Source organism: Choloepus didactylus, chromosome 18, assembly GCF_015220235.1.
Source record: "Choloepus didactylus isolate mChoDid1 chromosome 18, mChoDid1.pri, whole genome shotgun sequence".
Classification (NCBI taxonomy): domain Eukaryota; kingdom Metazoa; phylum Chordata; class Mammalia; order Pilosa; family Megalonychidae; genus Choloepus; species Choloepus didactylus.
The window spans coordinates 36,181,504-36,207,025 of NC_051324.1; the positions used below are offsets into that span (position 1 = coordinate 36,181,504).

The 25,522-nt window shown below is 34.2% G+C and overlaps 1 protein-coding gene across 2 annotated transcripts in view; it reads right to left on the bottom strand.

Annotated features, from left to right (window-relative positions):
* The window catches only part of CLTC (clathrin heavy chain), a 76,826-nt gene that overhangs the window by 10,797 nt on the left and 40,507 nt on the right, over nucleotides 1–25,522 (bottom strand). For both annotated transcript variants that reach the window (XM_037808279.1, XM_037808280.1), the window contains exons 5-24: nucleotides 25,270–25,383; nucleotides 24,661–24,834; nucleotides 20,481–20,678; nucleotides 19,568–19,768; nucleotides 17,106–17,258; nucleotides 16,494–16,616; nucleotides 15,667–15,804; nucleotides 15,232–15,396; nucleotides 14,921–15,101; nucleotides 13,384–13,547; nucleotides 8,898–9,023; nucleotides 8,128–8,270; nucleotides 6,090–6,324; nucleotides 4,208–4,330; nucleotides 3,139–3,284; nucleotides 1,528–1,711; nucleotides 1,190–1,382; nucleotides 607–764; nucleotides 270–434; nucleotides 42–149 (exon numbers count right to left, since the gene is read on the bottom strand). In XM_037808279.1, coding sequence (XP_037664207.1) covers nucleotides 42–149; nucleotides 270–434; nucleotides 607–764; nucleotides 1,190–1,382; nucleotides 1,528–1,711; nucleotides 3,139–3,284; nucleotides 4,208–4,330; nucleotides 6,090–6,324; nucleotides 8,128–8,270; nucleotides 8,898–9,023; nucleotides 13,384–13,547; nucleotides 14,921–15,101; nucleotides 15,232–15,396; nucleotides 15,667–15,804; nucleotides 16,494–16,616; nucleotides 17,106–17,258; nucleotides 19,568–19,768; nucleotides 20,481–20,678; nucleotides 24,661–24,834; nucleotides 25,270–25,383 — 3,192 coding nt within the window. The remainder of the gene's footprint in view (nucleotides 1–41; nucleotides 150–269; nucleotides 435–606; nucleotides 765–1,189; nucleotides 1,383–1,527; nucleotides 1,712–3,138; nucleotides 3,285–4,207; nucleotides 4,331–6,089; nucleotides 6,325–8,127; nucleotides 8,271–8,897; nucleotides 9,024–13,383; nucleotides 13,548–14,920; nucleotides 15,102–15,231; nucleotides 15,397–15,666; nucleotides 15,805–16,493; nucleotides 16,617–17,105; nucleotides 17,259–19,567; nucleotides 19,769–20,480; nucleotides 20,679–24,660; nucleotides 24,835–25,269; nucleotides 25,384–25,522) is intronic.

Here is a 25,522-nt window from a genome sequence, read left to right on the forward strand (position 1 = left end):
TTGCAAAGGGTCTCAACTCATATAAGACCCCTGTTTATTACCTGATAATAGTTGATAAGTTCCTCTAATTCATCTGCGTGAACTACAATATGAAGCCCACACATCTGAGCCAGTCGGAACTCTTTCCCATCCACACAGGCAAAGCAGACCTAGAATGAAACATTTCATTTATGTAAATGCAAAAGGCATGGTTAATTAATACAATGGATCAGTTTAAAAAGCATTTTGCAGAGATTTTAATTCTTCATTCAAAATTCTGTTTAGATTACCTCTTTCCATGTTCGAGTACTGTTAGCTTTCCTAGCTCCATCAACAGCTGCCTGATATTCACCCAAGTGAACCAGAGTTGATGCCAACCGTCCAAAATTGGAAACATTGTTGTACAACAATTTAGCAGCATCATACATTTTTTCATCGTAACAACGATCACCAACCTGGGGGAAAAATCCATTTTCAGTAAGATTTTACCATCAGCTGAGTTCAACAATTTTTTTCCTGTAATATTTTTCCCTGGCTATCTTCAATTGTGATATGTTGATCCTATTAAACTAATCAAGTTGTTCATTATTTTTTACACCATTTAAAAAATTTGAATACAAAACCCACTTGTTGGATATGAGCATTATTTGGCCCATTGATGAACTCTTCTAATTCTGCAAGACGATTTGTTTTAGCCAGTGCAAATATCAATTCTGTCTCCACATAGGACTCCCTAGCCTTCTTACGGGCCATCTGCAAGTACTTCACCAGTTCTTCCCAGTTTCCTAGATAAAGAAAAATAAATAAATAAATCCAAACACTAACACAATCTTTTTACTCAAGTAAATGACACTTGCTACCAACCTCCTTTCTGAGGAAACATTACTGAGTAAGACTAATTTAAGGAGTGATATCCAACTAAAATTGCACTAAACAAATGAACTTTTCCTTAAAGTTATAAAAGTAGGGACCTCTCAGGATTTTATAAGACTTCAAAACACAAGAAAATAATCTCCCCCCAAAACTTATTAAGTTCACAAAACACAGCCTGTCTTTATGTGGGACTAATATGGAAGGTTAAAAGTTTTCAAGAGTAACTATGGAGTAGCTAACTAATACATAATTCCAAATAGACATTTTACTTCTTAGATTAATTATAGCTTAGGTACGTTTTCTGAGGCCTCAAACCAATAAAAATAAAATGTCATACCACTAGTATTGGCAGCCTGAACAACTTCCATGTAGGATGAAGGATCATCCGCTTTGATATAAGAATCAATGGCTTCTTTCACCATTCCTTTCTGCAACTGGGCTTTTGCAAGCTGACTCCACACTGCAGGTTCATTGCAACGTTCAGCAAACTCATATGCCCGATCCAAGTTTCCGATATGTTCAATCAAGACCTAAACAAGCAATTTTTTAAATTAGGGTTACAGTAAAATGGATCTTACTGTTAATATTTTATCACTTTTCTATTACCACAGAAACAAACTGTGTCACAGGTCCATGCCTACACTGAATCAGAAGGCATTACATTTAATAACTTACCTGCACTGCTGAAGTATTGACATCAAATTTCCGGAAAATGGCAAATGCTTCTTCAAAGAGCTCATTGCTAATAGCAATATTGGCAATATCTGGGGCATCATAATTATCCAAGCGGTTAATATATTCCATAACGCGTGTACGATCAGCCTTAATTGCAGTGAGGATGAGGAGGTTTTGCAGATTTCTTTAAAAGAAAAACAAAAGGGAGATATTTGAATGCAATATTTAAAAAGATTATCCCTCCCTCCTACATGGGATCTGACTCCCAGGGATGTAATCTCCCTGGCAACGTGGGATGTGACTCCCGGGGATGAATCTGGACCTGACATCCTGGGACTGAGAACATCTTCTCGACCAAAAAGGGGATAGAAAATGAAACAAAATAAAGTTTCAGTGGCTGAGAGATTCCAAATGGAGTTGAGAGGTCACTCTGGTGGACATTCTTATGCACTATATAGATAATGCTTTTTAGGTTTTAATGCACTGGAATAGCTAGAAGTAAATACCTGAAACTATCAAACTGCAACCCAGTGGCCCTGGCTCTTAAAGACGGTTGTATAACAATGTAGCTTACAAGAGGTGGCAGTGTGATTGTGAAAGCCTTGTGGATCACACTCCCTTTATCCAGTTTATGGATGGATGAGTAGAAAAATGGGGACAAAAAACTAAATGAAAAATAGGGGGGTGGGGGTGGTTTGAGTGTCTTTTTTACTTTTATATTTTATTCTTATTTTCACTTTTTCTGGTACAAGGAAAATGTTCAAAAAATAGATTGGGGTGATGAATGCACAACTATATGATGGTACTGTGAACAACTGATTGCATACTTTGGAGGACTGTATGGTATGTGAACATATCACAATAAAATTGAATTAAAAAAAATTAACACATACTTGCATGTGGTAAATATACTTCAACATTCAGTTCAAAATTTAGCCTAAATCTCTTTAAATTTACTGTGTTAGTGAGGTTTTGCTATATTTGGTTGGAAGCAAGTTGTTTTATGATGTGCTGATTAAGATCAATGTACATTTGTTGTTTGTTTCTGAATATTAGGGATTTATGGTGACATCTACTATGTTTTTATACTTACTGAAACAAACTTTGTTTTCTGATGCCCTGTCACTCTATTCCAGAATAGCCTGTCCCTCTCAAATATCCCTTCACATAAATGAAAACATTTTGTGCAAGGCTGAGCAAATATAAATTTTTTTCCAACTTATTTATCAGTGATGAGGCTATTTTCTGTATTAAGAATCACATATATATATATGAAGGAAAAATTAAAAATTGTCTACACTTTCATCTCCTTTTATAAGGTTAAAAATCTTTTTCTTCCCCAACAACTCTGAATTAATGTTGGATGCATGTTTTAAATAAAGATGTGCATCAAAAAAAAAAAAAAAAAATTATCAGCCATAACAAATTAGAACCGTGAACCTAAAGGTTTTTTTTATTTGTCTCAGGAGGTAGGATGAAAGTGAGGGGCTATTAGAAGAACAAGAATTCAGCAACTTTCTCTAAACTTTGTCTATTTGTTCTTTCCTAAAATTGATAAGCCATAATTAAAGACTGAGTATGAACAGTCAGATGAACCCACTCATAGCATACCTGTGTTCACTGAATACAGAGTTATCAAGAACAATTTTCTCCAGCAGTTCAATGAGTTCATTGGGAAGGTCTGCAGTCATAAAAGCCTTGACAGTTACTGACACTTCTTCAGGGTCCTGAGTCTCGGACAAAGCTGTCTGTACAACCTACAAAGGATATATAAGAAACATGTAACAGACTCAAGACAGTATTAAAACTAACCAGAACTTTTCTTATCTAATAAAAAAAAGTTGGGCTCTCACTAGAAAACTTCAAAGAAGACAGAGAAGACAGGAGGGAAAATCAATTTACCCCCCAAAGATCTTTCTACACAAATCTACACTTCCCACACCATGTGTACTTCTACTGTACTAAAAATTACCCTGATTATATAATTTCTATTTTTTCCTTACTTAGTAAAACATTATCCATACGAATCATTCCTCATTATCACTTCAATAGCTATATATAATTCCACTACATAGATGTGGTATTATATAACGCAGTAAGTCCTTTATTTTTGTCTATTTACATGGTTCCCAGATGCTGCAATGAATGTGTTTTTCCACAGAGCTTTATATATCTACTTGGGAATGGCCTTCATTCTATTCTTTTCTGAAATACCATATTTATACTTCTACCAGAATTTAAGAACCATTTTAATCTCTTCAATTTTTAGGGTTTAAAAAACATCTTCACAATTTTATAAAGGCAAAAGACTAAACGTCCTTTGCAGTTCTATGCTTACCAGAGAGATTTAACATTTACCCTCTTAGTCTCTGCATTTTCTCTTATCAATTATCATCTTTGCAGACACCACTGTCTTGAATGTTCCAATTTGGTCAAATAATTTGTTATTTTCTTTTCACCTATGACTTAAGTTTTATAAAATCAAATCTTTTGTGATATATTTTTTTATACTTAATATTTGTAGTATATATTTATGATAAAAAATTTTTTTCTACTCTGTACTGTGTTCATTCACAGTTAATACCATTACCATCCATTTGAGTATGTTTGGGTATATGTTAAGGGAAAATACTTTATTAATAGTTTAAAAATGAGCCTTACACACATTTGCCAATTTTACCTGGTCAATTAGCGGTCTCCTGTAAGGATTGCTTTCCAATAGCACACTACCCCACAGTTCTGGATCCTTTCGGCGTACCAGGTACCGGGAAAGACTTTTGAAGAGGGAATTCTCATTGCAAACCTAAATAAAATGTTAGGTTAACATTAATTTCAAGGTAAAAAGTAATGACATTTATAGACTGAATTTACTTTTAAAGGTCATTTTGCTTATTATTTTATAGGGGGGAAAAAAAACTAGTTTTACACAACATCTTGAATAGGTCACACCCAAATGTTTCCTATTAAAATTCAACCAACAGAAATAACAGTTATTTGTAATGGCTTTTAAAAAGCACCCTGATGTTGGGGTCTATTTCTGGACTTTCTAGTCTATATTCTACTCTACTCCTACTGGTCTATTTATAAACCAGTTCCAGGTTGTTTTAATTACATAGGCTCTATAATATGCTTTAATATTTAGTAGGGCCAGTCCCCTTCATAGCTTTCTTTTCAGTGTTTTAAAGCTATTCCTGTCAGTTTATTTTCCCATGTGCTTCTGCATGTAGGTGTGTGTTTGTGCACAGGAGGATGGATGGATAGATAAATGTATTTCCTAGCTCTGACCTAGCTCCCAGACCTTAGTTTCTAATACTGTTCTCCACTAAAAGTTATCGAACTGCAAAGGTACAAAATGATGTTATATCTTGTTGTGCCAGAATACAAGGAAGAGCTCAAAGGATTAAACGAACATGTCATGAAGACACAGGAGCCAGAGTGAAGGAACCAGGTTCCCGTCAGCAAAATATGGGAAAATTTGAGCCTCAAAATCAGTAATAGTAATGGATTATAACCCATTGAATAAAATAGGAATACATGAGTGCTGAGTGATAAATGTGGAGGAAGTACTGGAGATGGAAAATCTTCATTTTGCAACACATTAAAAATGGTCTAGGCAATAATCAACAGATGCTAAATTGGGGGGGAGGTGATTTTAATGAACAATAGGATATTTGCATGAATCTTAAGCGTCTTCTCACAGACTGCTTACTATCTGCAATGGAAAAAATAATAATTATACAATGGAGAAATTGCACATCTTAATAAAAAACTGACATCACAAATGAGAAAAAAATGGGCATCATGTACCTCTGGATGTAACACCATAAGACAAAATATTACGTAAGCAGTATTCTGGGTGGGAATGTATAATCTAAATCTAATCAGGAAGAACCAACCACCAGAGAAACTCAAAGTAAAGAACATTCTATTATTTAAAAACAAAACAACAACCAAATGCTTTTATTCTTTTAATAAACATGTCAGTGTTCCAGATTAAAAGAGACCAAAGACACATGATAATTAAATGTAATATGTAATCCTAGACTGGAAGAAAAAAACTGCTATGAAGGACATTATTGGGTCAACTGACAAAACTGGAATTAAATAAAGTATTATGTTACACTGACTGAAAGCTGTAACAATAATTTATGAAAGAGAATATTCTTATTCTTAGGAAATACACACTAAAGGAGTATAAGACTATAATGAATGCAACTTATTCTGTAATGGTTAAAAAATGATATAGTAAAAAACTGTGCACATGTATGTATGAAAGATAGCATAAGAATACAGAGTTAATGGGGCTAAAACATTAATAGATTTATCAGGATAAAGGGTGATGATATGTACATAGACATATACTATATATACAATAGTATGTGGCCATTTTTCCTTAAGTTTACAGTTATTTGCAAACAAAGTTTTAAAAAAGCAATCTATCTTCCAAAAAATCCTCCACATTACCTAACTCCACTCCTAATCCCTCAAATCACTAGCTTGATATTATTTAACAGGTTAAAAAAAAAACTGCAGCCTTCTTTCCACATGTTAACAGTACTCACATTAATAAGCTCCAGGTCACACTGGCCACGTTCATAAGCAACACAGGCCAGATGTGGGTCTCTCTTCTCACAATACTTTCCAACAACGCGACTGTCATAATAGGGATTTTCACGCAGAAATCTCTCTGGGTTGTTATTACTGTCTATGTAGATTTTGGCTAGTGCATTGTGAGTAGCAGGCTCCTCACAGCCCTCATGAATTCTGGCCTCTAGCCAAGGAAGAAGCAGTTTCAATCTAGTAAAAACAAACACACATACTGTATTATAAATAACACACTCTTGATACGCTAACACACACTTGATATGCTAACAATATTCTATTATGATCTATAGTGTGCTTTCATGGACATTATCCATATTTAGGTCTTGACAGTCTTATTATAAACTGGGAAATTAAGGCTTTGGGATGGTTACACGATTTGCTAAAGATTACATCACAAGTATGTAAGACTGTCTTTCCACTCTCCCAGACTTATCTGCTACATTGTCTGCATAGGATACAGATATAGGAAAAATATATAGATTCATAGATAGTCCTTGCCTTATACTAGGCAAAATATCTAGATTTCACAAATTTTGTTCAGGGCAGGGCTAGGATGAGGGTGGGGTATGAGCAACAGGCCCCATTATCTGAGTTTTCTTTCAATTTCAACACAAGTAACATAAAACATTACTGACAACCAAAGACGGCAGTACCCTAAACAGATACTGGAATAAAATCTGGTAGCTTTAATAATAATTCTGTAACTATTCTAGCAGTCATATTATCACTCCACCAACGGTCATGGTTTCACTAAGCTATAGCTTATGTTTCAATTGCAACGATCCTTTTACCCATGGTTTAAACTTTAAAAGCAGCTAAAGAAAAAGCAGTATTCTATTATTTTTACTATCAAATTCAAGTAGTTATTATGAACACATTCCCATTATGGGAATTTTTATTACAAAGGCAAAAATCAAGCTCTTGAAACATGAGCAACCCAAGCAGATGTGTTGTGTTAACTGAAGAACAAAGATTGGCTAAGACACATTCATACTAGCAAATTAGATGTGACTCTAATTCATCACAATACAATTTGTCACTTAAAGATCAAGTAGTCTAACTAAACTACATAGCTGTTTGCCTGGAATATGCAACAAACAGCAAGTTTGTTTGCAGGTATTGGACTTAAGATTCAACTGAGACCTCTTTCTGAATGTTAAATTTTTATGACCCATAATCACTTCAAAATCAAGCTCTTAAATTAGCTTAATACTGTATCTCCAATATCCTTAAATGCAGAATTTTTCCATGTTTGAAACATTCAAATCTAAACTCTATGAATACCATGAGTAGAACACAAACTCAGGTTAAAATTAAACTCCTAAATTCCATAGGCTTTTTTTTTTTATGTCCTTTCCCATAGCTAGAGTAACTTTCCACTATTCCTCATTTATTGTATCAATATTTCCTAAATACCAGTTACTTACAATGTTCCAGCTAAAAAAAAAGGGCTTCATGGTCTAATTAAGTACGAGAAGCATTTATACTATATATTATCCTCTATTTGAAATTAAAAATTCGTATCAGCATATTAAGGTACAACAAATTAGGTATAATTTAACCCAAAGTTACACAGGGAACTCCATTTTTCCTCATTTTACTTGAAGGAACACCATATTATTTATCAGTGAAGAATTAGTTATGATGTATACTGGTTATCATACTCAACCAAAAGTACACTTGCTATATAGTTTACATTAAAGACACACACGAAGTCAAACCACATAGCTATAATTAGAAAACATGCAAACAAGTAATCAACCAGGTTAAAAGATGCTCCTTCTATGTGAGAGCTGAGTTGCAATCCTTCAGACAATAGATTTCTTTCAGAGCTATCAGCTAGCTTATCTCCAAATTAGGTGTCTTCAAGGATTTCTTGTCCTCCATGTGTTACTGAACAGCTTTTAGGCACTGACTAATTATATTTTTTTCCATTACCATACTAAGAAAGAGTACCAATCTATTCCAGCTACCAAAGTTAAAATAGTACTATACCTGTTTCTTTTTTCAACCTCAGCAACAAGCTCATCTGTAGAGAATTGACCTCTTACAACAAGAATCAAGTTTTTAATGACATCTTCAGAGCAATCAACATCAAGTAATCCTCCAATAACCACAGGAAGTCGACTTGGATTCACCTACAGAAAAAAGTGGAATAATGCCACCATATTGTTAATAAGCAAACCACGTTTTTAAAAAATAAAACTTCATTTATTTCCCTCCCTTAAGCTTGGATTTATAAGTAACGAGAACCTAAATTTGCAACTAGATAGAGAAATTTTACTGGAAGTCTGGCTTGGTTAATTAGTTACCTAAGCACTGGTTCAAAGGATAAATTATGTCCCAGGAAGCTACAGTCACAGAATGACTACGGAAGCCTTTTCAATAAAAAGGTCTCTCTTATAGCAAAACTGCCTTTCTACCTCTGGAATAAGTAGGTAAATTTTCTAATATTTGTATTTATGATGGGTTTTAACACCATGCTTTGGAGTCTAGGGGCTCTTAGAGATACCTTAGTTAGTAGGGCTCCAGGCCACACAACTTTACCAACCAGAGAAGTATTGCTCTCATATTTTACATTCTTGCCATTCATGTGAAATTTTAATCAAAGAAAGGATTCTACTGCAAAAATTAAAATGTGCAAAGACACTGTATTACACCACTCTTACTGGGCAGAGAATTTCAAAAGGATGAAAATTTATAAGTGTATGAGAAATAAAGTCTACAATAAAATCATACCTTCAAGTTATCTAATTATTACTTACCTTCTGTACATATATCTCTATATATTTTTGAAGATTATTTCTATATAAATAAAGCACCAAATCATGAACAAAGTCAAATCGATCACACACAATGATAAGTGGTAACTGGTCTGTCAGCTTCGCTTCCTGAATAGAAAAACAAAAAGAAACCTTGATATTCTCTTTGTGCTACATATCTATGCAAAATATGAGAATCTGTTCTAAGCTGATGGGAGAGGCTCACACAAACTTGGTTGAACTATTAAAGAAATATTCTAATAATCAGAGTGTGTATGATTCCAATTTTAGTAAATTTTTACTAATCAATACTTAACCACACAGCAAAGTACCAGGCCCTTCCCCCCAAACATCCTTTCACCAAAAAAAGTTACAAGCACAGGGACAAATATAAAAATTTTAAGACTTGTGAGCCACTGGCAGTTAGGATGTATAATCATCACACTGGAATTCCATTAATAGTAAACTTTGAATTAAATTTGGAGTTGGTCTGAGAACTACAGTTACACTGTCAAAATTATAGCACAATTGGCTCACATTTGTTCAAATTAATGGCTTCTTCTTCACCCCTCCCTAAATCCAATCTACATAACTAGGTTCAAACACTAATAAAGAGAGCCTACAAGGAGCAGCAACACAGCGATGACCATAACTAACCACATGTTGCTATAAAAAGAAAAAGACCAAAAAAAAAAAAAAAAAAACATTTAAAGAAAAGGCATCTTTAAATATCAACTGCCCTTTCCACTACAAACCCCAGGATATAATCCTACTTACAGACTGACACAGACAACACTATAGACAGGTAAGGAAGACCTGTACTGGACTGGGTATTTACCTGATACATATCCTGTACATTCCACAGACATAAGGTACAGCACAAAAAACAACAGTTTCCATCAGGAATTCATTTATAAATAGTGAAACATTCCTCAATAAAGGATTCCTCTATGATAGTCTACTTAGGAAGCAGAACTAAGCAAAATAGGAATTTCCCCAATTACAGCCACTAAGAACATTATTTGCAAGGTATATAATAATGTCATTCCTAAATCTAGGCATGTCAGTCACTCAATTATACATAATACAAAAATTAGCCTAACAAGGTGTTCAGAAAACACTAAACTAAACCTAGAAGCCATGGGAGTATTTGAATAAAAAACTAAAATGGCTGTAAATCTGAAGTAGAAGCCCAGCTGAAGATTTTTCACATTAAATCTAAAGCAAGTACTATTTAACACCATGGAAAATCTATACTAACATCTGCTACAATTATTTCTAGAGAGAATTTGTTTACAATTAGCTATGCAAAAGATTCCAGTAAGCCAAGTTTCCCCCAATAAATGAACAGCAAAAAATTCTATCTGCTTCCTTACTATAATACGCATATAAAATATTAAACACTTCATTTTACCATTTAGAGGTAAGTAATCTAAGATTAAAGTATTGGATTCTTGTGCATGGGTGTTTAAGACATCTCTTCACAAAGACTACTGTCTTGTATTCCAATAGACAACTTAAGATTGAAAAATGTAGGCCGATACTTTCTTGATTACCTGAATTTGCACATGATTTATTACATGGAAGTGATACTCTTAACATTTTAACATTTAAAGATTTTCAGATCAAAACTGAAATTACATTAACACATTCAGAGGTTTTGTTAAACAAGAATTTATTCATTTAACAAAGCTTTACTGACTACCTATGTACCAGGCACTGTTCTTGGATATGGCAGGAAACAATGCCAGCCGAGTCCTTTCCCCAAAAAAACTTACATTCTATAGGAAAGAGACAGATAGGGTCTCATAGCAGTGTTATGAAGAAAAATAAAGCAGGATAAGGGGAAAGTAGGCATGGGAAGGGATGGGTTCTACTTTAGATAGCATAATCTAGGATATCCTCACTTGTGACATTTGATCAGAAACACAGAGAAGATAAAGGAGCAGGTTGTGATGGTACCAGAGAAAAGCATGTGGGATAGGGGCCCTGGGGCAGGAGAGTGCTTTGGGAGTTCCAAAAATGGCAAACAGGTCGGTGTGGCTGAATTAAAACAAGGAGAAAAAGAATAGTAGAAAATAAGCTTGGAGGTAGCAAAGGGCAAGTCATAGGTCTGAAGAATAGTTTTGCGCTTCTTCCGGACAGCTATAGGTCCACAACGTTAGGACACAAGTCAAATGATGCTAATTACACCATTTCATCCCCACACCAGTTACTTTAAAGAAAAAGTTATGCTCTACCAATCTCTGTATTTCTGGGGCCAAGCTCATAATTGACACTAACAACTTCAAGATTAGATTCACAGATATTTTTCTTATGGTCACAGAGTATACATACAATGCTAGTCAATTATCATGCAGCTAGTATCTCCAAAATAAAGTTTAAAAAAAAATAGTGTCGCGAGGCACTGTAGCTATGTACTACAGGTTAATAAGGAAAAGTGGGTAAAGTATTTAATACACGGGGATGAGAGGCTGAATATCACAGCAGCCTCTTAGCACTGCACTCTCATCTCAGATTATTCAAACATAAGACACTAGGTTCACCTCTAATTCAAGCTGTAACTAAAATTCCTTCTACAAATTGGAAACTTAAAAGAAATAAAAATTACCTGATGGAGGGGTGTGTGGGAATCACATGTAGACTGTGGCTCTATCTTATTTCCAAGTCCCATCAGCACAGCTTATTAAAGTTACCACTTAAACATCTCTAGCATTGATAGTGCTCGATAAACCACAACTTAACTACATTTGAGAAAACTGAGGCTCAGACACATTAATTACCTTGCCTGAGGCTACAGAGCTAGACAGATGCTGAACAAACAACGGCTGTTAATTAAAACAAATGAAATTTGAACCAACCAGCAATGCACACCCACTCCCCTACTGTATCAGGCTTGCAACTAAGTCACAGATGTGGAGTGGGAATCTCATCTGATTAGATACTACAGGGCAAGCAACCTAAGGCAAAACCATCCTAGTATCCAAAGGTGTTTTTTTAATTTGTTTTCTTCTTTAGCTCAAGAACTTCATAATTAAATGAAGATAGTTAATTTAGTCTTGCTTTGCTATCTATATAACATGTACTTCAGAATCAATACAATTTAAGACCTAAGAGTGAAAACACATAAAGAGAGATTTTAAAGAAGGTTCAAGGCTAAAGAAATCACAACTGGAACATACAAGTTGAGCACTTAAGGAAAACAGAAATAAATTCAATGAAGGAAACAGGCAGTATTTTTCCAAAAAGGAAATAGTAACAATACTCAAAGGAGGAACTGAATCACCAATAGGGGTATACTAGTCAAGCACAGAGCATCAAATTCTTCTCATTTGGAGGTTTTTTGATATCAGAAAACCTTGGGTTTAAACACAACCTACATGCCAAGTTACTCAGAAAATTCATAATGGCCAAGACATTATAAAACTATACTCATTTGAAAAGTATATCTTTTAATCTAAAATGTAGGGAAACTCCAGCACTTTGACTATCTCATAACACTGAAACCCCTAAGAGTTTAGCTATTTAATCTAAAGTACAGGTAGTAAGTTCTTTAAAGAATAATCTGCCAAAGCAACTATAGAATCCTAAAAATGATGACTGTCTGGGGGAAGGAAAAGTCTGTTTTTCCTACTGAATTATACAATGAACATTTTGGTTTAGTTTAAATCTAAAATTCTTCCTAAAGTCAAAAAATACCTGAGAATTTTATATACAGTCCCATGAATTTTATACACAGTCCCTTAAACCATTTTCCCCAAGAAGGCTTATATATTTTTGTAATCTCAGTTTCCACAGTTTCCCTCATCTTTTATAGGCAGCTGCTGACATTAAGGTTTATTTCCCTCACAAAGTTAACTAACAGGTATGAATAAAGCTAAAGTTAAATTCTTAAAAAAATGAAACAAAATTAACTGCCCTTAGGTTTGTTTTAAAGAGCTACCAATCTTTTAACAATTACTCCAACAGGCAACCCTTACTTCTCTGGAATTAACTTCATGTGTCACAAAAGCTGAGCTTTTTTGGTTTGACCTTATCTTTAATTTGCAAATTATGCACAATTAATACTTTAGTTTCTCGAGTCAGGAGAGAGATAAATCTATATCCTTTAGACAATAAGAATCCTTTTCCTACAAGGGAGGCTCCTTAAAATGATACTAAAATGGCAATGAGAATCTATGACCACTTTTCCACTTTTAAAAATTTTTCTTCCCAAAGTTCAAATGAAAAAAAAAAGAAAAGGAAATTCCTTTGAGATGGTGCTATTCTTTTCTTTTAACAAATGGGTTTGATGTCTGACCAGTTTCCTTTCTTATTTCAAAGGAAACCACAGAGTATTATGTTGGAAGAAATAAGCCAGCATGTAAATTCAGAATGTTAAAATTCTCTCATTTGAGGGGAAAAGCCTTATTTTAAAATTATGACCAACCCCCTGCAGAACTAGTCACCTTCAACCCAACTTGAAAATGCATTACTCAAAATCACTTACCTTGAGAAAATTTTTGACTCTCTCAGGATCATAGCAATTGCTTTCTCTGCAGATTCTTTCTACTTCTTTGATTTGTCCAGTCTTGCAAGCTGCCTGAATATATTTAAAGTGCACATCTGGGTCCTGACTAAAGTTAACAATGGACCCCAGAAAATAAAAGAGACCTTAAAAAAAAATTGAAATTAAAAACTTAGGTGCATTTTTGAGAATGAGAGAAAATTTTTTAAACAATTACAAACATTGTTATATTCTAAGAACAAACCTGAATACTAAAAACTCCCAAATATAAACTGGTTGCTGGCTGATTAAAAAGCTTAATAGGATTACTAACTAATACAGTAAACAGTTCAATAATATGGATTTGCACTTAAATCCTTACAAAACAGAAAATTAAAGCCAATGTTTTCCAATAGTTTAGAAGCAATAAGGGGCAGCTCAGTTCCAAAGCTTATTATGATACTATACTCCATATCAGAAATTTTCAATGTGAAGGCTCTTATATCAGGTATTTCTCCATATGCAGTTAACAGAAAATACACACACACACAAAAAAAATGTGTATTCAAATACACATTGAATACAATGCTGTCCAATGTAACTTTCTGCAAAGATGAAAATGTTTTCTATCTGCACAGTCTGATATGGGAGCCACTAAATACATCCATCTACTGAGCACTTGAAACATGTGAAGAACTAAATTTTTAATTGTATTTAATTTTTAATTACTTTTAGCCTACATAGCTACATGTGTCTAGTGGCTACTGTACTTAAAGCACAAGTTTATTGTACAGTTAACATATAGAAACTGAGAAAGAAAATCAGTAGAATCTCTTACCCTTGCCATCTAGAGTACTACCACAAAGGGTCACCAGGGACCAGAACTTTAGCTGATGAACATGAGAGCTATCTACGAGTGATTACATTAGTAGTCTGTACAGCAGTGGTTCTCAGTGGGAGTGATTTTCCTCCCAGGAGACATCTTATAAGGTCTGGACACACTGTTGGATGTTAGAACTAGACAACACTGATGCTACTAGCATTCAGTGGGTAGAAGCCAGGGATGCTGCTAAATATACTACAATGCACAGGCCACCCTCCCCACAACAAAGAAACATCCAGCCCAAAATGTCTATAGTGTCAAGGTTGAGAAACCCTACTGTATAGTACCAAGTCACAAAATTTTTGACTAGCAACACTGGCTATTAGAAGAGTCAGACAATATAAGCATGAAATCTTAGTATACCTGACCATTAGTATATTTGTCTTTATATAATTTTTACAAAGTCACTATATACCTATATTTTAAAATTATACCTTTAATTTACCTATACAATATCTAAATAGACTGTCTTGTTCACTGTGTAGCCTTACAACTTGACATAACAGGTGCTTGACAACATTTACTGGACAATACATCTTAAAATGTCCCACAAAATTAAGCTTTTAGAAAAATAGGACTTCCAATAGCCTGTGATCATAAGCCTGTCCCTCTTACCAACTTAAAATAATTAAAAACAACAGAGAACTTCCTAATTACCTTCAAAACTCTTGAAAGATTCAAAAAGTTCAATCAGAGACTGAGTTGACAGTTGTTCGTGATACTTAGAAGCCACCTGAACACAGATCTGCAGATTCTGACGAATATTGGCAGACAGCATGGCTCTAAGGCACTCTAGCGAGTCTTCTACTGATAAGGACCCAAAGTAATTCACTAACCACTAGAGGACAAAATAAAACGAAGTTGAATCTCATGGTGGTATGAAATTACTATAATCAAGCAAAACAAATGGTTTCAGTATTTCAATTAAGCACAACTAACACCATCTGTTAGGTAAGAGATTGAAATACCTCAGGGTTAAGAAGATGGGTATGAACAACTGCACGCTTTATATCATATAAATCAGTGAAGTGTTCTAAAGCACGCTGCAGTAGACCAGCCTTTTCACACAGCTGAGCAATATGAGCACGGTCATAATGTGTGAACATCTGATTTCCTAGAATAGCATCTGCAACCTATAAAACCATAAACAGGATGAGTTTTTTCACCCCACTTATATCAGTAATTCAACATCCAGATTCCATATAAAGATTCAATAGTGAATTGAAAAAAAAGTACCAAGAAATGTTAATTAAATTTTCTTGAATGAGGTAATAAGGCATCTCAGTAACTTCAAATAACTTAAGAACCTCAGACACTCTGAATAACTATCAAAGTTATTAGGAAGCTCTGAATAACCACTGAAACACTGTTGGAAATATGCCTAAACAACATGAAAAACACACCTGAGGTGCATGCATAAGGTTCATCTCAAGCAACCGCGTCTGCAGAGGACCTTCAGATGGACGATTATTCTTAAGGGCATCAAGCAAGAATGCAGTACACTGCTGAATTAGATTGTATTCCATAAAGACATCCACAATCTATAAAAAGTGATTTAAAAGAAATTGTTTTGAAGATTTATAAAAATCACTTTATGATACTGCTGAAAATATGTAAATGAAAAGAAATTTAAAACACTATCTTTCTTTAAATATAAAAAATTCACAGATCAAATCCAAAATTTAAAGAATGTTCTTTGGCCAACATAGTTCATAATTTAAGAATAAATTCTTGTCTCCTGGAAAACTCAGTTACTTTCATTTCTGGTAAGAACTACAATATATTTTTAAGATTCTATATAACAGAAGAATACAATCATACTGATAAGATTTAAAATTTTTATGAACTATTTAAAACATACAAAAGTGTAAAAAGTATGATAGTTCTGTGGTTACCACATTCCTATAAGAAACCTCTTCCCTCATCCAGTATCAGCTACCATCCTTTATGTTTTATCATTCTCATATATTTTTCATATTTAATACATATGCATCTCAAGACAAGTTGGTTATTTGTTTTGCATGTTCTTAAACTGTATGTAGATGATATCATACTATTTCTCTGCAATTTGCTTTTTTGTAAGAAACTTGAAATGTATCCATGTAGATATAGTTGTAATTCCTACAAACTGAAAGTTTAACCCATTCTTCCCCAAAGTTCTTTTAAGTCAGAGGTCCCTCCTTTCTCCATTTAAACCAAAATCTACAGAAATACAGTTTAATTCCTTTACCTGTGTGATATCTGCAAGAGGCTCTTCATCCTGAACCAACATTTGAGCAAACTGTTGACCCTGATCAGGACTGATACGCATTACATTTCTCAGCAGAAAAATCCAATCTGGAGTATACCCAACCTACAAGTGGACAAAGAGTTAAAGACTGCTGTAAATTTCATTTTTAGTAATCAAAGGCTTTGTCAACCATCAAATCTTGCTAATTTAAAATTACTGATAAAGTATAAATTCAGTTTCAATTTAATATGCTCAATGTAATCTTGGCTTATATTAGGCAACTAGATACCTTATTTGAACAAATTACTGTAAATTTTTAAAACTGCCTATTCATTTTTAACGAATGACCACTTCAAAAACTTTGCTCTGTAATGAATGACCATTTCGAAAAGTTTGCTCTAACAGGTTAAACATGCCCCTGTCGTCTTAAATTCTGATAACCCATGAAAAGGTAACTCTATATGTGAGAGGTAAGATATAGTTTTTACAGGTTTCCAAGTAGTTCAAAATTTAAGACAATTCAATAAAAAAAGGTCACTGAGTTACTATAGCCCCACTTCTCTCATAATATTTTAACGTATTTATTTTGAGAATTTCTTTCATTAAACTCACTTTTTTAGCATATAAAACAATCTTCTGGACTTGACCCGTTTCTGCAAAGCACTGAATGACTTTATTTGGAACATTAGCCCTCAGATACACACTAAGTGCCAATGTAGGGTCCACAGATTTCACAAGATCACCTAGTTCTTCGGAACACTCCAACTGTCCAAAGGAAAAACAGAGATTGTTTAGTGATCCAGGAGCTGTTTTATTAAAAAGGAGTTGATACTACTTCCACTATAAATAATAGTTAATATGTTAGCAATGTGTTCAATTCTCCCAGAATACATTATAAATACGCAGTAATTGTGGGTGCTAAAATAAGACACTGGTCTTGTATTCACAACAATGTCTTGGTAGAATTCTCCACATATCCTACTTAACCAAGGATAAAAAGTCCACCATGATATGACGCTTATAAATATCAGCAACTTTGTTAAGGATGCTTTTAAAGCAGAATCTTGTACTTCTAACCATTAAGAAAATTCAGTTATCAGACCCATGTGGCCCCAATTTTTCAAAAATAATGCAACTTTTAACATAATGTTATCAAATGAAAATCTGATATTGAAAGAGCCAAATGAGGCTTATAATAAGGACCATTATAAAATTAGAGTATAACTTGTATCCTGAAAGATCTAAGCTATTATCTTCTTGACTTCTGGATTTAAGGCAGGACACTCTAATTTCACAAGGTCAAAGAACAAATAAAAATTTTACAATTTTTAACTGATTCGCAAGCAGATATCCTTCCCTATATTACTAAACCTATGCTAGTCAATCAGCTCCTAATCTGGAAAACAGCTTCCCCAAAAGGCTTTTGCTTTATGTATTAGAGTTGATTTTATACTTCTAACGGGTACTTCTGGGACTAGCCCTTGTAACTGATAATCAGCACAGAGAAGTATGAAGTACTTTCAGAGTCTATAGCTCTTAATTGAACAGGCTAATTAATGAAGAGTTGACCAATGTTCCTTTGATCAAATGGATCACATATGACAATTCATAAAAAATGTAATGATACCAAAAAGTTTTCACCTCAGTTACAGAGGTCAACTCAGTTACCTTGGTTGTTCCCACCCATCCTTCATTTTAAACAATGAGGACAGACCCGAAACACTCGTTAATATGGCTAGTAACTTTTCTTCAGAAAAGACTGTCCAAACATCCCAAATCTGGAAGTACTATCCTCCAGTATCCTATAAGATTGCCAGAAGCCAGGCTAACAATTTTTGAAATTAACTATATAACTGCTTGTTGAGCTGTACATCGAAAATCAACAGCTGAAGTCGTGGAACTGTGACCCATGACATTCTTTGAAATTTGGTAACTACTTGTTAAATCGTACTTTGAAAGTTATCACTGTTATGGATATGTGTTAAAGTTCACAGTAAAAAAATGCATTTAAAAAAAAAGACATTATGATAAAAAAAAATTAGTAGTACAAAAACACTACCAATATACACTAACACTGAAAGGTATAATTTCACATTAAAAATTATTCACTACTCAGTGTGCTTTAAACAGTGCTACCTCACACCTCAATTCTTGACAATGGCATAAGACATGGCAATTCAAAATTACCACTTTGTGGAGAAAGGGTTTCTACAGTTGGTATGAAAGGACTAATTACATTAATGAACTGCTTAAAGTTGTTTGATGACTTACAAGTAAGCAGTATTTCCCAAAATGGGCTCTACAGAACATACAACCATTAGATGTTCTGTGCAAAAAGAAATTAATAAGTAACAAGTGAGTATAAAAGACATGGAGAAATACTACGGAGAAGAAACCCAGAAAACATCATTAAAAAGGTTCATATTTAAATAAATTTCAAGAAACTGAGTTTTTCCATGTAACACCAACATTTTCTGAAATCACTTTGGGAAACAGTACTTCACTGCAAATTAGTTTATGATCCAACACTTCATATAACATTACATTTCCTTAACACAAGCATACATGCATACCAGCAGCAAATGACATAATTTTGATGACACTCTGGAAATTCTAAAAGAAAAGATATGATATTTGTATGGTTGAAACTACTAGGCATATCAAGTGTGGCATGTGGGAAACAGGAATATATTCCTATTCCAAATGAGTGTCACATATACAGACAAACATGAATGCACACTGAAGTAAAGCTTCTCTCACTAAGTGTTTTCGAAAGCAAAGGAATAGCCATCTGTTTTCAATGTTAATACTTTTAAACCATCAAGCAAAATCTTAAGAGTCCATTTAAAAAACTAAACAAAAAAAGAAATGTCACTTCAACATGCCATAAAAATAAATGTATTTCCAAAAAGAAACAAGTTTATGCATCTCATTCAGACAGTCTATACTCTTGTTCTGTTCATACAAGTAGCATCTAATGGATGGCAACATTTGGGTACAAGCTAGAGGTTTAACTTGCTAACATGATATTTAATTCAATCAAAGCAAAAGTATGTAGACATGAGTTAACCTACCTTATCTTCTTTTAACCATTTCTCCAAAAGTTGTTTCCGCCCTTGCTGAAGTACAGGCCTACACAGTTCTAAGGATTCATATTTGTTCAGCTGGCCCTGGTCCAAAAGGATTCCAAAATACTGAAGTAGAGGGGAAGTCTGACCTGGCTGGGCTGGAACACTCTGGAAACGACGGATGGTGTCTGGAGTCCGAAGGATTCCCTTTAAGAAAGTCAAATTTTAAAGACTCGTTAAAGGTGATCCAAACACCAAACTAATAATCTTAAGGGTCTCTTACATAAATTTTAAAGTATGATTCCACCTACTAACACCAAATTTCTAAGGTTCTATACCTGCAGTAAAGATTCAGTCAACAACTGGTTCAGTGTTATGAGATTACTCAGAATCAGAAATATTCCAAGATAATTACAATGTTAAAGTGTAAAAGCATAAGTATAATCATAAAGTAGTTACAGGGGTTTACTACCCCAAGCCTATAGTAAGTACAAATTTCACAATACTGGTCAGAAATGTAAGGTGTTAATTCAGTCCAACATAATACAAAGGTGATGATATAAAATTCAATTTCAGACAAGTCGACCTATCATAAGTTGGAGAGGATCCATTTATGAAGGTAAAACAGTATTACACCTAAGTAACTAAACATTATTACATCTATGTAAAACATAGCTTACTAGATCTACATTTTCCTTCTAACATACTGAATTTTAAAAAGCTAACTAATTTAGAGGCACAGAAAAGCAATTAACCAAATCTAGAGACACAGACAAGTACTGTCATATTTTATTAAAGGAATATATACCCAAAAAAGGTTAGTTTCTCTGTGGAAAGCTACTTCTCTTCTAGCAATGTTAGAAATAGAGAGTATTAATAGTAAACCAATCAAAGAAACTCAACTTTGGTAACTGTTTACCTTTGGTGCATTAGCAGCCACCTTTGCTGCCTCTGAGTAATTTCCCTGGGCAAAAAGAGCATTAAATTTCCGGGCAAAGAGTTCTTCAGCACCAGCTAAGTTGTTACGCACAGCCATTCTCAGAGCCAAATCAGGATTTTGTAGGACATTGGTGATATAAGGAATTATGTTTTCTTCTTCCACACATACTGATAGAACCTGCAATTTAAAGATTAGCTGCTATGTGTTTATTTGGATAGAAACACCACCAAATCTGTTTACAGCAGGTCACTACTTAGACACAAAAGGTAATGAAATGATGAAACTTTGACAGCTGCTTTCTTGTAAGCCATAATTTAAAAAAAAAAAAAAAAAAAAGAGGCCAGGAGAGAGAAGACTAAGGGGATTTAAAAATGAGTGCCACGTGGTGCTAAACCATTGTTGGTTCCTAAAATATTGACATTCTGTAATACAAAACTCCCTACTTTAGTGTGTGAATCTCCCTGGCAAAGTGGAATATGACTCCCGGGGAGGAATGTAGACCCAGCATCATGGGATGGAGAACATCTTCTTGACCAAAAGGGGGATGTGAAAGGAAATGAAATAAGCTTCAGTGGCAGAAAGATTCCAAAAGGAGCCGAGAGGTCACTCTGGTGGGCACTCTCATGCACAATTTAGACAACTCTTTTTAGGTTCTAAAGAATTGGTGTAGCTGGTGGTAGATACCTGAAACTATCAAACTACAACCCAGAACCCATGAATCTCGAAGACAATTGGATAAAAATGTAGCTTATGAGGGGTGACAATGGGACTGGGAAAGCCATAAGGACCACACTCCCCTTTGTCTAGTTTATGGATGGATGAGTAGAAACATAGGGGAAGGAAAGAAACAAACAGACAGACAGACAAAGGTACCTAGTGTTCTTTTTTACTTTAATTGCTATTTTTCATTTTAATTATTATTCTTGTTATTTTTGTGTGTGTGCTAATGAAGGTGTCAGGGATTGATTCAGGTGATGAATGTACAACTATGTAATGGTACTGTGAACAATCAAATGTATGATTTGTTTTGTATGACTGAGTGGTATGTGAATATCTCTCAATAAAATGAAGATTTAAAAAAATAAAAATAAAAAAAATAAAACTCCCTACTCTATACTGCTCAAGCTCTAATTGCTTTGCTACCATCCATTTATTCTTAAATTGGTCAAAATCTAAAATTAAGAACAGCATTAAGTTGGAAAGACAATTCCATATGTCTTATAGATTCCTGGGGAACACAATCTTGACAACCTACAAAAAATTACTCTGAAGAAGCTAGGAAATCTAAATGAAGCCTACAGCTCATCTGAAAGAATTTTTTCCTACAAGGATTTTTCAGGTAATTTACGTAAGTTACAATTACATTCTTAGAAACCAGATTATACACTAAATGAGATCAGAGATCACTGACTCCTCACACCTAATATAATGCCAGGCACACAAAAGATGCTTCATACTTAACTGAACAGTCTTAATGGTACCAAGAGAACTAATAAGACAAAAATGGCATCAATAAAGGGTAATTTCTAATAGTTTCAAAGAACAGTGACCCATGCTCAGTCCTAACTAGTCAGTGCCATGCCAAGGCTTTACCCTGCCTGCCCCAAAAGGTAAACCACTATCAACTGCCCTGGAGAAAGGGAGAGTCCTTCTCTATCCATTCACTTCTCTCTCCAGCACCAAATCTGGTTATATACCTTGGCCTATAAACTACTTATAGTACCCCTAACAAAACTTCTCATACTATTATAATTGCTTGTCTGTGTCTCACCATTCCACATGAGGAAAAGGGCTGGTCGATGTTTAATTGTATTACTAGCACCAAACAGTACAGTACCTAGCACAAGGTACATGTTTAGTATTTGTTCAGTGAGTAAAAACAGGAAATTTTTTGTCCCAGATAAACAAGAACTTAGCACTATTTGAGACCCCAGTAACCAAAGAGATGGTAACAGTCTGCCCTGTCTGTTCTACTATTTTGAGGAAAATTAACAAATTTTAACTTCCAAGATTCTTTCATTTGTAAAGGTCAGACCTACCATCCCCAAATCTTAGACCACTCTATATCTGCAATGTGTCATTCTAACACATTTTTAAATGCCATTTAAAGGAATTAATTAATTAATTCCTTTATAATAACGTGCCTTCCCTACTCTGACCCTTAATAAAATTCTTAGTATCTAGGAAGTATGTGGAGGAAAATGAACAAATTCAACTCCAATTATACTTTCTGAAGCTTCCTAATGATCACTACCTTAGTTGTCCCTAAAGATCAAATCCTGTTTCATATTTACCCCATTCTTCTAGACTTTTCTAGGAGATTTCTAGTAACCAGTTCTTAAGATGTACAGCAGCTACAGGAGGTTACTATTCCTCTATCTTCTAAAGTACTCCATTCTACCAAGTTCAGAATTTAAGCTACTGAGCAAAGGTATTTGAGACAGGAATATTGGATATAATGTCATCTTAATTGCTTCTGCTTTTACAACCAGTGGAAACCAGGCACTCATCACTTCAGAGCGTATCATCAGTTAGTAGCCTGCTTTGATTAAAAGAATCAAGAGAGCAGAGGAAAGCCCTGAGGCCTAAGGTTACTATAAACACCAAACTCCTTACTCAAAACAGCTGGCACATAAAACTGGGGTGAAGGGAGGAATGTAGGCAGCTTAACCCAATTCCCAGAAGCCGAGTTGGGTATAACTAAATATATAGTAGAATAATTTAAGATAGATTAGTTTCAGCACAGCACAACACAGTGAACCCTAAAGTAAACTATGGACCATAGAGTTAATGGTATAATTATAATAATGTTTGCCACATTATTAACTTCCAAGATTCTTTCATTTGTAAAGGTCAGACCTACCATCCCCAAATCTTAGACCACTCTATATCTGTAAAAAATTACCACACTAACTCCAAGTGTCAATAATAGGGAAAACTGTGTTTGAAGGGGACGTATGTGGGAACACTGTATTTTCTGCATTGTATTTCTGTAAACCTACACCTTTTCTAATTAAAAAAAAAAAAAAAAAAACTTCATGATTAGAAATTCTCTAATTATCACTAACACAGTTCATCAAATGGCCAATTCATTCTTCATTATTCTAAGATAAACACATGCAACTGAAGAATAAAAGCTACCAAATGTTTACAACAGCTTTTGTGCCAACATTGACTAGTACTAGAAATACAACTAAACAAAGACAAGTCCCTGTCCTAATGAATAGTGAAAGAGAAAGTTAAGCAAGCAAATAAGTACTATGATGAGGGCTATAAAAGTTAAAGGGACATAAAGCAGAAATACCTAACCAGGTCTCGAGTTAAGATGGGGGATGCATAGGTAGAGAAGGACTTCCTTTCTCTAAAGGAATTACCCCTTGGCATACATACCAGATTTTGTAAATTAACTGAATAAACAGGAAAAAAAGGTATCTACTTCCTTTGCTCACTATTTGGAAAAAAATACTAATTTGTAGGAAAACTAAGAGAAGCAAGGATTTTTGAAATTTTAACAATTTTTCAGAAAATAAGATACTTCCTCACAGAAAATTTTAATTTATTAAAATACCAAGAAAATTGCACTTTATGCACAATTTTTCCTTATTAATGCTCTAGAAAACAAAAAGGATTTTAAAAAACACAAAGAAAACGAACTACTTGTTAGGAAATCTGAATAGGTTTGTCAAATGTGACAAATTTAGAACAGCTAATATTTTTCCTATCCAACTGGGTAACTTTCCAAGCACTCCACAATAGCTACTATAACATACCACCTTCCAACACTAAATATTTAGTAACAATTAAGGAGTTAGGAAAAAGGATGTAGGAAGAGGTATTTTCCTTACAGTTTGTAATCTCTCTGGCTTAGAGATCCTAACAGGAAGAAAACACCTATAGAAAGTATAGCCTGTCAAATGTGGCTCTAGTAGTCTCTTTGCATGGAGATCCACTTCTTTTGACAACCAAGACACATATATACATTCCTAACTGGCTATACGCCAAACAGTTTCTTTCTGAGACATCCAGCATTAGAGAGAGGTTGTATCCATATACTTTTATATTTTCAGATATGCAAAGTTACAATTAAGTTTTTGAAAAGCACTAAGGTGACAAGTGTTATTTATCTTACTGCTTAATTTACGTTCCAAGTTTTTCTTACTTGTCCCTTTCTGTTTACTCCAATTATTCCAGCTGTGGCTTCATGAGGTGCAGTAACAAAGATTGTTTCTCCACTGATTCTATTCATGTAGATGCAGGTACCAGTTTCAAGATCATAGAGGTGGATATAACCATACTTGGTAATCAGGAATACTACATCATGCTTTTCACTAATCTGTACAAAGAAAATCAACACTTCAGTAAAATAATAATTCTACAAACAGAAAACAAGAAAATTTAGTCCAATTCCATTTTACAGATGGTAAAATTGTAAATCTTTGACAAGAGGCTATATGAAAAATGTAAAGCTAATAATTATGGCTTCCTTCATTTCAATAGCACATTACAAATGGAATATTCAAGTTCTTACATAAAAGACAAGAATGCGAATAAGATCTATAAAATAAAAGAAAATTTTATCAATTTAGTATTATCCAGTTTACATATTACATGAAAGTTGAAGTATTATTTCAGTTTCACTAGTAAATTTTAGCTTAGGAAAAAAAAGGATATTCTTTTAAGCACTGCTTAAATTATACTGAGTAGTTTCCTTGATTTTTTTTTTTAAGAGGAAAAGATTGTACGAGTCCATTTATTTTGTCTAAAATACCTGCATTGCAACAGGAAAGTCATTTTGTGCTTCTGGAGGAAAGAAAACATCCACTGCCTTCTTTGGAAAGGGCTGGTTGCCTGTAGGTGGTGTGCCAACTTCAATGATATGTAGCTGTTCAAAAGAAAATAAAATTTATATAAACCTAGGTCTTTCAGCAATCACGAGTCAGTCATCATAAAATCTTTATTTGTAGCCCCAAATCAGAAACAACCAAACTGTAGCACATCCATTTCATGGAATACTATGAAGT